At 41.8% G+C, this 13,336-nt stretch overlaps 1 protein-coding gene and 1 long non-coding RNA gene across 4 annotated transcripts in view; both read left to right on the top strand.

Moving 5' to 3' along the window:
• LOC309634743 overlaps nucleotides 1–13,336 on the top strand; it is a 632,894-nt gene that overhangs the window by 523,500 nt on the left and 96,058 nt on the right. The window lies entirely within an intron of this gene.
• SLC17A5 (solute carrier family 17 member 5) overlaps nucleotides 1–13,336 on the top strand; it is a 49,228-nt gene that overhangs the window by 29,841 nt on the left and 6,051 nt on the right. For all 3 annotated transcript variants that reach the window (XM_082405091.1, XM_082405089.1, XM_082405090.1), the window contains exon 9: nucleotides 848–995. In XM_082405091.1, the coding sequence (XP_082261217.1) occupies nucleotides 848–995 (148 nt within the window). The remainder of the gene's footprint in view (nucleotides 1–847; nucleotides 996–13,336) is intronic.

Raw genomic sequence — 13,336 nt, 5'->3', positions numbered from 1 at the left:
TCAATGTAATTCTGAAAACACCTTCTGAGCACCTAGAGCTAGAATGTGCTGTCCAATCCCACTGCTTACTGACCTCGACTCTGGAGAAATTTTTCCACATCTACAAGTGAAATAAATCCCTTTAGATTTAATTCGATTTTTTCTTTTTTGGCTTTCTGTGGACCTGCTCTATCTACTACAGTAGCCACTAGCCATATGTGGCTGTTTAAATGTAATTGAAATTTAAAAATAAGTTCCTCGGTTGCAGTATACACAAATACAACATTTCCATCATCACAGAGAGTTGTTGGATGGCACTGCTATTGACACAGAGAGAAAACAATAGCCCACCCGTTAGGCCCCTTCCTGTATTACTTGTATTTTATGCTTAACTGCCTGTAATAAACGCCACGTATTGTTTTCAGTTGTCAAAACCTAGATGGACTGTTTTTCTAACTTTATCCAGCAAAGTTTCTTATTGAGTTTATCTTCTTTGGTTATGTGAACTTTGAATCCCATTCTGTATCAACGATTGCTTCTCTCTAGAACCATATTTTTCAGTCATTCTCTTGTTCTTTCCTTAAGCATTGTAGAACTTTTAACCGAGTCCTGGTCACACGTAGATTTAATAACATTGCATAGTGAGTTGTTTTTTTTTTTTTTACGTTTTACAATAGTTGCATTAATCCTATATGTTTTCCAGCAAATTTTTTTTTCATGAAACTGTGATTTAAACTGAGTCTTCTAGGCAGTATACTGTTTCTACAGTAGATGGCAGTAATATCAAATCTCAGATTTATACTCAAAGGGCAAGCAGATATTAATGCTGGGGCTTCCTTTTTTTCTTTTTATGATTTTTTAACTCCAGGAATGATTGGACCTGCAGTATTCCTGGTAGCCGCCGGATTTGTAGGCTGCGATTATTCTTTGGCTGTTGCGTTCCTAACCATATCAACAACACTGGGGGGCTTCTGCTCTTCTGGATTCAGCATCAACCATCTGGACATTGCTCCTTCGTGAGTACTGATATAAAGATTCGTTCTGACTTTAAATTATTTTCTTTAAGTGTGGTAAAATATATATAACATAAAATGTTCCATTTTAACCGAGTGTCTAGTTCTGTGGCATTAAGTACATCCATTCACACTATTATGCAACCATCACCATGATCCGTTCCAGAACTTCTTTATCTTCCCACGCTGAAACCCTGGACCCATTAAACACTAACTCCCATTCCCCCTCCCTCACGCCCCAGCCCCTGGCAACTGCCATTCTACCACCTTCTGTCTCCATGCATTTGACTGCTCTAGGAATGACACCACACAGCTCATAAATGATAGAGCCGAAACTTCCCCCTAAAATCTTACTTTTAATCCCAGAATTCCTTCTACAGCTATTTCTCTGGAAATATTCTTTTTGGGCCTGTGCCAGTTGACGAGGTAGAGGAGGAGACTATGTAAATATTTTAACCCAGGGGATTTGATGCACTTAATTTTTTTTTTTTAAATAATGAATATGAATTTATTTTTGGAGAAAAGACCAGTGGTCTCCTGCCACCTTTCCCCTACGCCCAGTTCCTCCCACCTAGACTACCACAGAATCTTCTGATTCCTGTTAATCCTTGTCTCCCATCCCTTCAATAAATACTTCTAAATAAGCTCCAACAAACTGACGCTCACAGAACTTGAGTGGACCTTTGAAATCATTCTAATCCAGTCTCTCGTTTTATATAAGAAGTCCAGGAAAGCTCCATATAGCATCGGAGTCTTTGTATGCTGAACTCTGGGCAGAGTCCCGTCTGCCGCTGCATAATGCCTCCTACGGGGGCTCATTCTCAGCCCGTGGTCCATTGCCTTTTCCTCTCCATCCGTCTGAACCCTTTCCAGTTCACATCCCAGTTCTTCATTAAGCCTTTCCAGGCCATTGTGCTTTTTTCTCTTCCTTTTCTCGATTTATAATTTTATGCTGGATACCATACCTTAATTTGTAATTATTTCTAAATGTTAACTCTTCCCTTTCTTACCTCCCCAATTTGCATGTAAGCTTCCTCAGACTGAGACATCCTATATATCCATATCACAGCTTCTGCAGAAGGAGAGGCACCCCCAGTCCATACTTGCTGACTGGTTGATTTACCTGATCATACTAAGCAAATAGGAGCTTCAGTGCTACATACCCTTAACAGTGGGGAACCAAAGAAAGAAAACCAGCACCACTTGTGTATTGGGCCAAGAAACCACTTGAAACAAAAGGTAGCCTAAGCAAAAGCTCTAAGGCTATAATCTCTGAGAGTTCAGGGCCCAAGTCTGTCTTATTAACCCCAGCAGTACCAGCACCTGGCCCTGTGCTGGGCCATGGTCAGTGCTCAGTCAATCAATTACATGAATGGAAGAATGAAAATAGACTTTCATATTCAGTACCATGTCAAAATTCTTTCTAAAAAACTTATTTGTGTGTTGACCTTACTGTGTGTCAGTCAACACTTTTCTTTAAAGCTCTTTCTTATGAGAAATAAGAAATAAGGGAAGAATTTTGTGAACTTTACAAGCTAGAAAATATTTGTTAAGTATACATATTGGTGAGTTAAGAACTGAAAGAGTTTTGGACTTCCCCGGCGGTCCAGTGGTTAAGACTCCGCGCTTGCAATGCAGGAGGCATGGGTTCAATCCCTGGTCAAGGAACTAAGGTCCCATATGCCGTGCAGCTCAGCCAAAAAAAAAAAGAAGAAGAACTGAAGGAGTTTAACATAAGGAAAGAGAAGAAGAATAGCAAATTAACTTGAAAAGTAAATTAATTAATTTAAAAATAATAATTAATTTAAAAATAAAAAGTAAATTAATTTAATTTACTTGGAGAGTAAATTAATCTCAAGAAAACTTTGTTAAACATAGTGTAAGTTCAGGGCTTCCCTGGTGGCGCAGTGGTTGAGAGTCTGCCTGCCAATGCAGGGGACACGGGTTCGAGCCCTGGTCTGGGAAGATCCCACATGCCGCGGAGCAACTAGGCCCGTGTGCCACAACTACTGAGCCTGCGCGTCTGGAGCCTGTGCTCCGCAACAAGAGAGGCCACGATAGTGAGAGGCCCGCGCACCGCGATGAAGAGTGGCCCCCGCTCACCGCAACTAGAGAAAGCCCTCGCACAGAAACGAAGGCCCAACACAGCCAAAAATAAATAAATAAATAAATAAATAGCATTCCCTTTAAAAAAAAAAAAAAAAAACATAGTGAAAGTTCGAAAGATTGGATACAAACATGACTGAAATAATAAAGAGCCCGTTGAAGTGGAAGGAGTAAAGGCATAAGATGCCATTTCAGTGGGGACTAGGAGGAGCCCACTGCCCTAAACAAATCTCTGCTCGGGCTTGAGACTTGGACTTGAGATTTACAAAGTAGAGAAAAGGATTCAAGGAATAGGAAGTAATTAAAGGACTGTTCCTTTATGCTACTGATTAGAAAAGGAATCTGGAAAGGATTTCCCTTGAGATAAGTTAAACAAATGACATTGTTTTTATAAACTATAAGTGCGTGGTTTATAGAATCATAGAAAGTTAGAACTAGGGAGGATTTAGAGTATTCTTGTCTCTTACTATGCACATGTGGTCCATGTGCAAAATGCAGATTCTCAGGCATCTCCCCAGACTAACTGAACTATAATCTGCATCTTTAGATCCTCAGGGATCTAAGGGATCCTTTAGATCCCTTGTACCTTTGAGCGTGAGACCCTGGTCTGGTCCAGTCCTCTCATGCATACAACAGACGTTTATAGAGTACCTGCTATACCTTCAGTCCTCCACGTGGTGCTACAGGAAATAAAACCCAGCTCCTGCTCACAAGGAGATTAGTCTAGTTCAGGAAAGAAACAATAAAAAATAAACAATTGTAATATATTGTGATGATAATTAATTCTTTCAAAAAGTAATTATCAAATGCCTACCAGGTACCAGCCACAACAGCACAACTGTGGCCTGTGGAGCTCTTAGTCTAGGGTGGTGGACATGAAAGAAATAAAAACCAACCTTTTGAAGAGAAAGTTGAGAGCATATAATAGGGAGATATAATGCAGATCAGGGAACAAGGGAAGGTCTCTCTGAGGAAGTGGTATTTAAGCTAAAGCCTGAAGAATGAGTAAGAAGTTAAGGCAAAAAGGAAGTAGTATTCCTGACAGAGGAATTTACATGACAGGAAGAAGAAATTGGTGTGTGTCTTAGTCTGCTTGGACTGCCAGAACAAAATACCATAGACTGGGTACGTTAATCAACAGAAATTTTCCCACAGTTCTAGAGGCTAGAATTCCAAGATCAAGGTGCCAACACAATTGGTTTCTGGTGAGGAGTCTTCCTGGTTTGCAGAAGAGCTGACCCCTTGCTGTGTGCTCACACGGCCTTTCTTCAGGTATGCGTGCACGGGTGTGTGCAGAGAGGGAGAGAGCTCTGGTGTCTCTTACTCTTCTTATAAGGGCACCAGCCCTGTCAGATTAGGGTCCCACCCTTATGATCTCACTTAACCTTTTTCACCTCCTAAAGACCCTGTCTCCAAATGCAGTCACACTGAGGGTTAGGGCTTCAACATACGAATTTTGGAAGTACACAAACTTTCAGTCCATAACAGTGTATTTCACTTAACTGAGAGAAGGTCATTTGTGGCTGAGATGCAGTATTTTAAGGTCATTCTGTGAGGACGAATACAAGTAGAGGAAGCCAGTTAGGAGGCTATTGCAGTAATCCATACAGGAGGTGATGACGGCCTGGAATGGGGATCGGAGGTGTAAAGAAGTAGATAGATTTGAGATCTTTGTGATCACAATAGATGGGACTTGACAGTAGACTAGACCTGAAGAGTGAGGAAGATACCAAGGATGATGATTTCCATGTGTTTTGCATGGGCAGATAGTTGCGCCACTTACCAAAACTGGGATGTCTGGAGGAAGAAGAGTCTTGGGGTAAGATAAAAATTTCACATGTTAAATTTTTTTTTTTTTAATATTTATTTATTTAGCTGCGCTGGGTCTTAGTTGCAGCACGTGGGATCTTCGCTGCAGCGTGCGGGATCTTTAGTTGAGGCATGTGGGATCTAGTTCCCCGACCGGGGATCGAACCCGGGCCCCCTGCATTGCAAGCGCAGAGTCTTTTTTTTTTCTAAATTTTTTTTTTTTTTTTTTTTTTTTTTTTAGAAATTCACGTTCTTTTTATTTATTTATTTATGACTGTGTTGAGTGTTCGTTTCTGTGCTGGGGCTTTCTCCAGTTGCGGCAAGTGGAGACCACTCTTCATCGCGGTGCGCGGGCCTCTCACTATCGCGGCCTCTCTTGTTGCGGAGCACAGGCTCCAGACGCGCAGGCTCAGTAGGTGTGGCTCACGGGCCCAGCTGCTCCGCGGCATGTGGGATCCTCCCAGACCAGGGCTCGAACCCGTGTCCCCTGCATTGGCAGGCAGATTCTTAACCACTGCGCCACCAGGGAAGCCCAAGCGCAGAGTCTTAACCACTGGACCACCAGGGAAGTCCCTTCAATTTTAGATATTTGTGAAAAACGTTTAGAAAATAGTAGTTGTAGGCAGTTTGACATTTGGATCTGGAACTCAGAAAATCAAGTCTGACCAGAAATGAAAATTAGGGAATAGTAGTCCACTTTTTCAGAGTTTTTAAAGACAAGAATTGCCGGGTGAGAGAGAGTAGAATGACAAGATAAGTGATCCCCAGGACTGGATCTTGACAAACATGTAGAGACCAGAAAGAAGGGAAATAACCAGAAAAGGAGACCAACAAGGAGCAACCAGGGAGATAGAAGGAAAATCAAGAATGTGGTGTCAAGGAAGCTTAGACTATCCAGTCTTCAGTTCAAGAATGAGAGCTGAACAAGAGATAAAAATGTAGGAGTGGTCAACATATGAGTAGTAGATGAAGCCATGGGACTGGATAAAATTACTCAGTAAACTGTGACGAGAACCTTGGGAATCCACTAAGAGAAAGAAGAGCCTGATGCAAAGATAACTGAGAAGAGGGCTTCACTGGTGGCACAGTGGTTAAGAATCCGCCTGCCAATGCAGGGGACACGGGTTCAAGCCCTGGTCCAGGAAGATCCCACATGCCACGGAGCAACTAAGCCCTCGCGCCACAACTACTGAGCCTGCGCTCTAGAGCCCGTGAGCCACAACTACTGAGCCGCGTGCCTCAACTACTGAATCCCATGTACCTACAGCCTGTGCTCCGCAACAAGAGAAGCCACCACAATGAGAAGCCCACGCACCGCAATGAAGAATAGCCCCCGCTTGCCGCAACTAGAGGAAGCCCACGTGCAGCAACGAAGACCCAACGCAGCCAAAAATAAAAAAATTAATTAATTTTTTTAAAAACAGATTCTGGTTCAAAAGATAAAATGCATATACAAAGCTTTAAAAATAAATAAAATAACTCCACAAGTTCTTCAACGCTCCTCCCTTCAAAAGGTGGAGCCTACGTCCCCTCCCTTTGCGTGTGGGCTGGGTTTAGTGGCCTGTTTCTAAGGAGTAGAACCCGGCAGAAGTGATGGCGTCTGAGCGGGTCCTAGAAGGCAGTGTAGCGCCCTGCTTGCTCTTTCTCTCTCAGATGACTCACACTGGGGGCGCCAGCTGCCGCATGGTGAGGACACTCAGCACCCAGTACAAGGCCCAGTGGGGAGGGACGAGGCCTCCAGCCAGCCGCCACATGAGTAGGATCAGAAGCTGGTCCCCCAGCCCCAGGCAAACCTTCAGATGACCGCGGCCCCGGCCAACAGCGTCTCTGAAACCTCCTGAGAGATTCGGAGCCAGAATCACCCAGCTAAGCCCCTCCTACATTCCTGACCCACAGAAACTGTGAGATGGCAGATATTTGTTATCTGAAGCTGCTGCCTTTTGAGGTGATTTATTATGTGGCAGTAAATAACTGATTAAAAAATCTTCACTGTTAGTTTTTGATTTTCTCTGTGACATGGGAGTCAGGTTCATTGCTGAGACTAAGAGAAAAATAGAGTAAAAGACTTGAGAATGATAAAAGTTCAAAAGAGCTCCTGAGAAAAATAGTCACTAAGAACTCCTAGAAGGGATTTGGGGCATGGATGAGGGTCAGCTGAAGTTGGAGAGGAATCGTGTGCTCTCACTAGTTTACAAGGTGGTTTTTTCTTTAAGCACTGTTCAGCAGCCCAAGTGTAGGACTGAAAATGTGCTGTTGAATTGATCCAGGCTTGAGATGTTAACAAGCTGAGTCAAAGGGATCTGGGAATTGGGAGTTTTGGCACAGAAGAGGCCCAGGCTGTGTTACCTCTCAGACACTTTTAGTTGAAGGAATGGAAATCCTAATTCAAGCTGGCTAACCATCATAATCTATTAGTGTAAAGTCCAGAGATGGTCGGCTTCAAGCAGGAGTTGATATCCAGCTGTCCACTGATCTTACCCAAGACTCGTTTCTTTTCCACTCTCTACTCTGCCTTTCATACCAGTTTTATCCTAAGGCTGGATCTGCTTATAAAATCATACAGTGAAATGATTGCCAGTAACAATGAGGATTGCATGCTTCTTCATTCACATCAAGCAAGAAAGAAAATAATCTTTTCCTCTTTCCATCATGGAAATACAGGCTTCATTTGGAACCAGACTGAGTCACATATCCACCCCCTGAACCAACCCCCATGGCCAAGGGAATGCCATTAGACTTCCGCACAATCAGCACACCCGCCCCTAAAGTTAGAGGTGAAGGAGTCAGTGCCCCTAAGCCTCATGGGAATGGATGCTGAGGGAGCCATTGGTGACGTCCACACAACACGTGAAGATATGAACACAAAGAAAAGAACTCATTTGGAAGATGAAGAAACTCAGGCACAGAGGAGCTGTGTGACTTGCAAAGTCACAGTTAGCAAATGGCAAACCAAAGGCTTGAATCCAGGTCTCCCAGCTCTGTGGTCCAGGGATCTTTCTGCTACATCAAGGTGCCTCTCAATGACTTATTTAAAAGATCTTAAGAATTGGTCATTGAAGAGGCACTAGCAGTTATTTTGAAAACTCGGGAAAAAGAACTCATTGCCGAGAACAGATACGTACTTTGGTTGCCTCAGTTAATGTGATTTTATTATAAAACTAAGTAAATAAATACGGGAAATAGAAACGATAAGGAACGTAAAAGTGGCCGAGCAGCCACCCAGCCAGAAGGAGGGTGGTAAGCTACCCACTCCATTTCTTGAAGCTGCAATAGTCTGGGACTGATCAGGTGTCTGAAGTCTGTCAGAGCTCTGGAATCTGGCAGGGGCCCCACTATGCTCTCTGAAACTGGCAGTGAAGGAAAACTGGATCATTAAATAGAAATTAGAGCTATTGTCAAAAGAAGATGAAAGTGCATGCTACAGAAGGAAAAAACAAATATCCATGGTACCTACCTTATAAAATTGTTTTGAGGATTAAATTGAGCACAGAGAGAGAGAGAACACTTAGCTGATAATGCAATAAATGCATTTGCATACAATGCGATAAACTTCATTATTATTTTCTGGCAAACTCTGAGTCAGGTACCATGATCAGGGTCACAAATCAATCCAAGCAAAATACTAAAGGGATGATTGGTGAGCTCTTGGAAAAGAAAATACTGATCACTAAGGAGCCACACCACTGGGTCACTAAGCCCCAAAATAGCAAATTTCTCAGCATCATTTTCGACCGTGTCTACACAGTATATTTGGTATATCAGGATTTCAACAAGGTCTCCCATGATGTCCTTTTAGACAGGATGGAGAGACATGAACTGGATGTACAATTAGGTGGATTTGTAATCACTGAACTTCAGTGTCGTAGCATGCTGATTAATGGACCTAGTCATTAAGCAAGCACTGTGCCAAACACCGTAGCAGATGTTGAAGACATAAACGTGAAACCCTGCTTGCACCTGGGTAAGCTTCTGCTGGCTTGGAGGGTGATATGGTGTCGTCCTGAAGCATTTACTGGACAGCCTGCAGGCAGTATCCTGGAACTGGGCTTCAAGCATCAGCTGGGTGGTTGAACTCTCGGTCTTAAAGGCCCTGGTCCAGCCCTGACATGAATCCTGTAAGTCAAAAAAAAAAAAAAAAAAAAATTTATCTAGATATGGTATGAAGCTAAACAGTTTATTTGTTTGTTTATTTATTTATTTGTTTGTTCATTTTGCTGTTAAAATGACAGTAATTTTATTAAAGTTCCATACAGTACAAATCAGTAAAACAGACTAGAAATAAAATAATACTTGGAATTCAAAATAATATAAGAATAACATAGTTATTCCATTTAAACCACAAAATAAACCTTGTATGGCTGAAATAAAGGATCTAATTTTTATTTGACTTAAGAGGTTACACTAGCTGTGACACATGACTTCACATCAGTCTCACTGCAAATCATCTGGCTTTTATAACCTCGAATTTTCTCACACATATTAAATCATATAGAAGAAAACCTTTATGAAACAAAGACATTCTACCAGTATCACATCTTAATATAGTATTCATTATAAATGTTTCAAGCGCACACTTTGTTTTAGAAAAATAAGCCAAAAACCAATGAGCGATCACAGAAAACAGTAGAGCTTCTGAACATCAAAGGCATATTTCAGGAATGCAGTGGGCACGTGGTTGCCTTTAAGCTTAGAACAGAAAGTAATACGGTGAAAGAAAGTTTGGGAAGATACTAACAGGCTACAGTTCCTAGGCCTCATTAGAGTTCAAATCTCAAGCTAAATGGCTGAAAATGAGTGGAAATTTGGCAAGCCCAGCAGTTTCCACGTCTGGACGTGCCGCGTGGGCCCTTGTCCTATTACTTTGACAACTGCCGAGACTTCACACGTTTTCATCCCCTCCCTGTACTTCCTCTGCCCCCACGCATCTCTTACAGCCAAACTCGGGCACTACTTCCTCTAAGAAGCTTTTCCTGAGGCGTCCCTTCCCTGGTCCCCTCAAATGTCCCCCGCCCACACAGAGGGTTGATGAAGGCCCCGCCTCTATGCTTCTATAAAACCCGGCATGAGTCTCTAACATAGTTTGATTATTCAGGCTACTAGGTTTTATTACATTATTGGCCCATAGTCTTTCTCATTAAGTAAACTGTGAGCTCCTTGGGAACAAGAACTGTGTTTAATTCATTGTTGGACACCAGTCTTCCATAGTGGTTGACACAAATGACATACCTAAGAACTGTTTGTTAAATGAATGAGTGGATGGGTGGATGGCAACAGTAACTGGTATTTACTTTTAAAATGGTTTGAACCATTGGCTCTCCTTCGTGCATTATAATTATAATTGGTTGGAAACCGTGATGAGAATTGGCTGCATCCAAGCGAGGCAGTGGGGTGAGGGATGTATTTCTCGCACATTTGAGGAGTATCTTCATAATCAGCAATTTGGTTTGGTTCATCCTTTTCCTCCCTTACTCTGAGAATAGTAGATAAATTGCGGGAAAATAAAACATCATTTTTTAAAATCTATTCAACAGATATTTACTGAGCATCAACTGTCCAAAGTGGTATGTGTCCTAGGCAGACCCAGATTCTATCCTCAAGGAGACTATAGTTTTGTTTTTTTTTTTAAATTGGAATATAGTTGATTTACAATGTTGTGTTAGTTTCATGTGAATCAGTTATACATATACATATATCCACTCTTTTTTATTTTTTTTTATATTTATTTATTTATTTGGTTGCACCAGGTCTTAGTTGCAGCAGGCAGGCTCCTTAGTTGCGGCAGGTGGGCTCCTTAGTTGTGGCATGTGAGCTCTTAGTTGTGGCACGCATGTGGGCTCTGGTTCCCTGACCAGGGATCGAACCCGGGCCCCCTGCATTGGGAGCACAGAGTCTTAACCACTGTGCCACCAGGGAAGTCCCTATCCACTCTGTTTTAGATTCTTTTCCCATATAGGCCATTACTGAGTATTGAGTAGAGTTCCCTGGCTATACATCAGGTTCTTATTAGTTATCTATTTATATATAGTAGTGTGTATTATGTCAATCCCAATCTCCCAATTTATCCCTCCTTCCCCCTTACCCCCTGGTAACCATAAGTTTGTTTTCTACATCTGTGACTCTATTTCTGTTTTGTAAATAGTTCATTTGTACCATTTTTTTTAGATTCCACATATAAGCGATATATGATATTTGTCTTTCTGTGTCTGACTTACTTCACTCAGTATGACAATCTCTAGGTCCATCCATGTTGCTGCAAATTGCTTTATTTCATTCTATTTCATGGCTGATTAACATTTCATTGTGTATATATACCACATCTTCTTTATCCATTCCTCTGTTGATGGACATTTTATATATCTATAATGCTGCCTTATTGAAAACATAGTCACCACTGAATTCAATCTGTAGGAAAGATCAGTTTTCTCTTGCTTAGTTTTTCACCACAAGCCCCAGCATTATAGATATAACATCCCAATATTAAGTACGGATTTGGAATCAGGCAAATTGGGTAACATTTTATAGTCTTTCTTTCTTATCCATAGAATGAAGATAATAATCCCTACCTCTTGGGGTTCATTTTACTATTAAAGTGGGATAAGATATATCAAATACTTAGAGCCCTGCCTGACATAAGGTTTTTCAATAGGCAGTCAGTATTCCTATTAGCATATAAATATATGTCTACATGGTATTTTCTAAGTCTTGTCTTCTGTAGACTAAAATAGATATTTTCTATGGATAATTTTGTTGCCCAGATTCAAGGGATTGGGATAGATTTTTAACCGTTAATCCCACAGAATTCTAGGACTCCAATAGCACAGAATCCAGACTGAGTCCATACAACATGTTCTTTTTTCCAGGCTCTCATCAATCTTTCATGGCCTTTCCTGGCCAAGTGTAATATAAATACTTGAATGAGCTTCTTGGTGCTGACATTTAGAATTTCACAGCATTCATCTGCACTTAATATCTGTCACTGACGAGGCCTGGCAACATTGCAGTCGGTTCCTCCTACTGCCAAGGTGTTAATGGTTTTAAAAAAAAAAAAAAAAGGACAGGTTCTGCCAAGCTTGGTTAATTTAAGATCCACTCCCTAAAGGGCATAAGCCAAAAAGATCTGTGCCACGTGGTTTTGTTATTGTGCCCTGTATACACGAGTTTTCAACATAAAAATTTGTGACGTTTCTAGATAACTGAATTAGGTTCAGCAGGATGTTTTATTTAGGCACTGTGTCAATCAACTCAGCATGCCATACAAAATACCATGTGGCTGAGTAGCTTAAAAAACAGAGATTGATTTTCTCACAGTTCTGGAGGCTGGAAGTCCGTGGTCAGGGTGCCAGCAGGGTTAGGTTCTGGTGAGGGCTCTCTTCCTGGTTTGCAGACGGTCACCTTTTCACTGCGTCCTCACGCGTGGCCTTTCCTCCATATATGCTCACAGAGACAGAGAGCGCGATCTCTCTTTCTTCCTCTTCTTGTCAGGCCACCAATCCTATTAGGTTGGGACCCTACCTTTATGACCTCATTTAACCTTAATTAACGCCTAAAAGCCTTATCTCCAAATACAGTCACATTGGAGGTATAGATTGGGGGAGGACACAATTCAATCCATTGCAGGCACTTTTCCATGTCTAAAATGGGGAGAGGAATTTCAGATAAGTAGTCTGCAACCAAGGTATTGAGGATCCTAAACCCTAATAGAAACAGTATTATCCCACAATAAGACTATATGGTCTAATAAACATCAAGTTTCTTTAATTTTGACCACAATTTTATAATACTGATTATCTCATTAAACAATTAAAAGCTCTAATTGGACTTTGAATATACCTAGGTGACTTTTATGAAAAATAAGTTAATAAATGCCATTTACTTGCTTAACTAATTTTTTTTTTTAATAAATTTATTTATTTATTTTTGGCTGCCTTGGGTCCCCATTGCTGCATGCGGGCTTTCTCTAGTTGTGGCGAGCGGGGGCTACTCTTCATTGCGGTGCGTGGGCTTCTCATTGCAGTAGCTTCTCTTGTTGTGGAAAACGGGCTCTAGGCGCACAGGCTTCAGTAGTTGTGGCTCGCGGGCTCTAGAGCGCAGGCTCAGTAGTTGTGGTACACGGGCTTAGTTACTCTGCGGCATGTGGGATCTTCCCGGACCAGGGCTCGAACCCGTGTCCCCTGCATTGGCAGGCGGATTCCCAACCACTGCGCCACCGGGGAAGTCCCTGCTTAACTAGTTTTTAACTCCACCGCCACCATTAAGTTTTCTTGCTAAAAATATCAAACCTAAATCTAATGAACCCTTTAGGATCTCGAGTCTAGATACTACCAGTGTGCAGGAAATACAGGGGACATAACTCTGTGTCAAATGATGCCTCAGTCTACAAACTCCAGAACGTAGGGCCATCTGCAGGACAAAATCCCAGGTTCTTCAGT

This window comes from Balaenoptera borealis (genome assembly GCF_965194805.1).
Source record: "Balaenoptera borealis genome assembly, chromosome: 9".
Lineage (NCBI taxonomy): Eukaryota > Metazoa > Chordata > Mammalia > Artiodactyla > Balaenopteridae > Balaenoptera > Balaenoptera borealis.
Note: the sequence above shows the minus strand (reverse complement) of the source record. Positions and strands in the feature narration are given on the sequence as shown.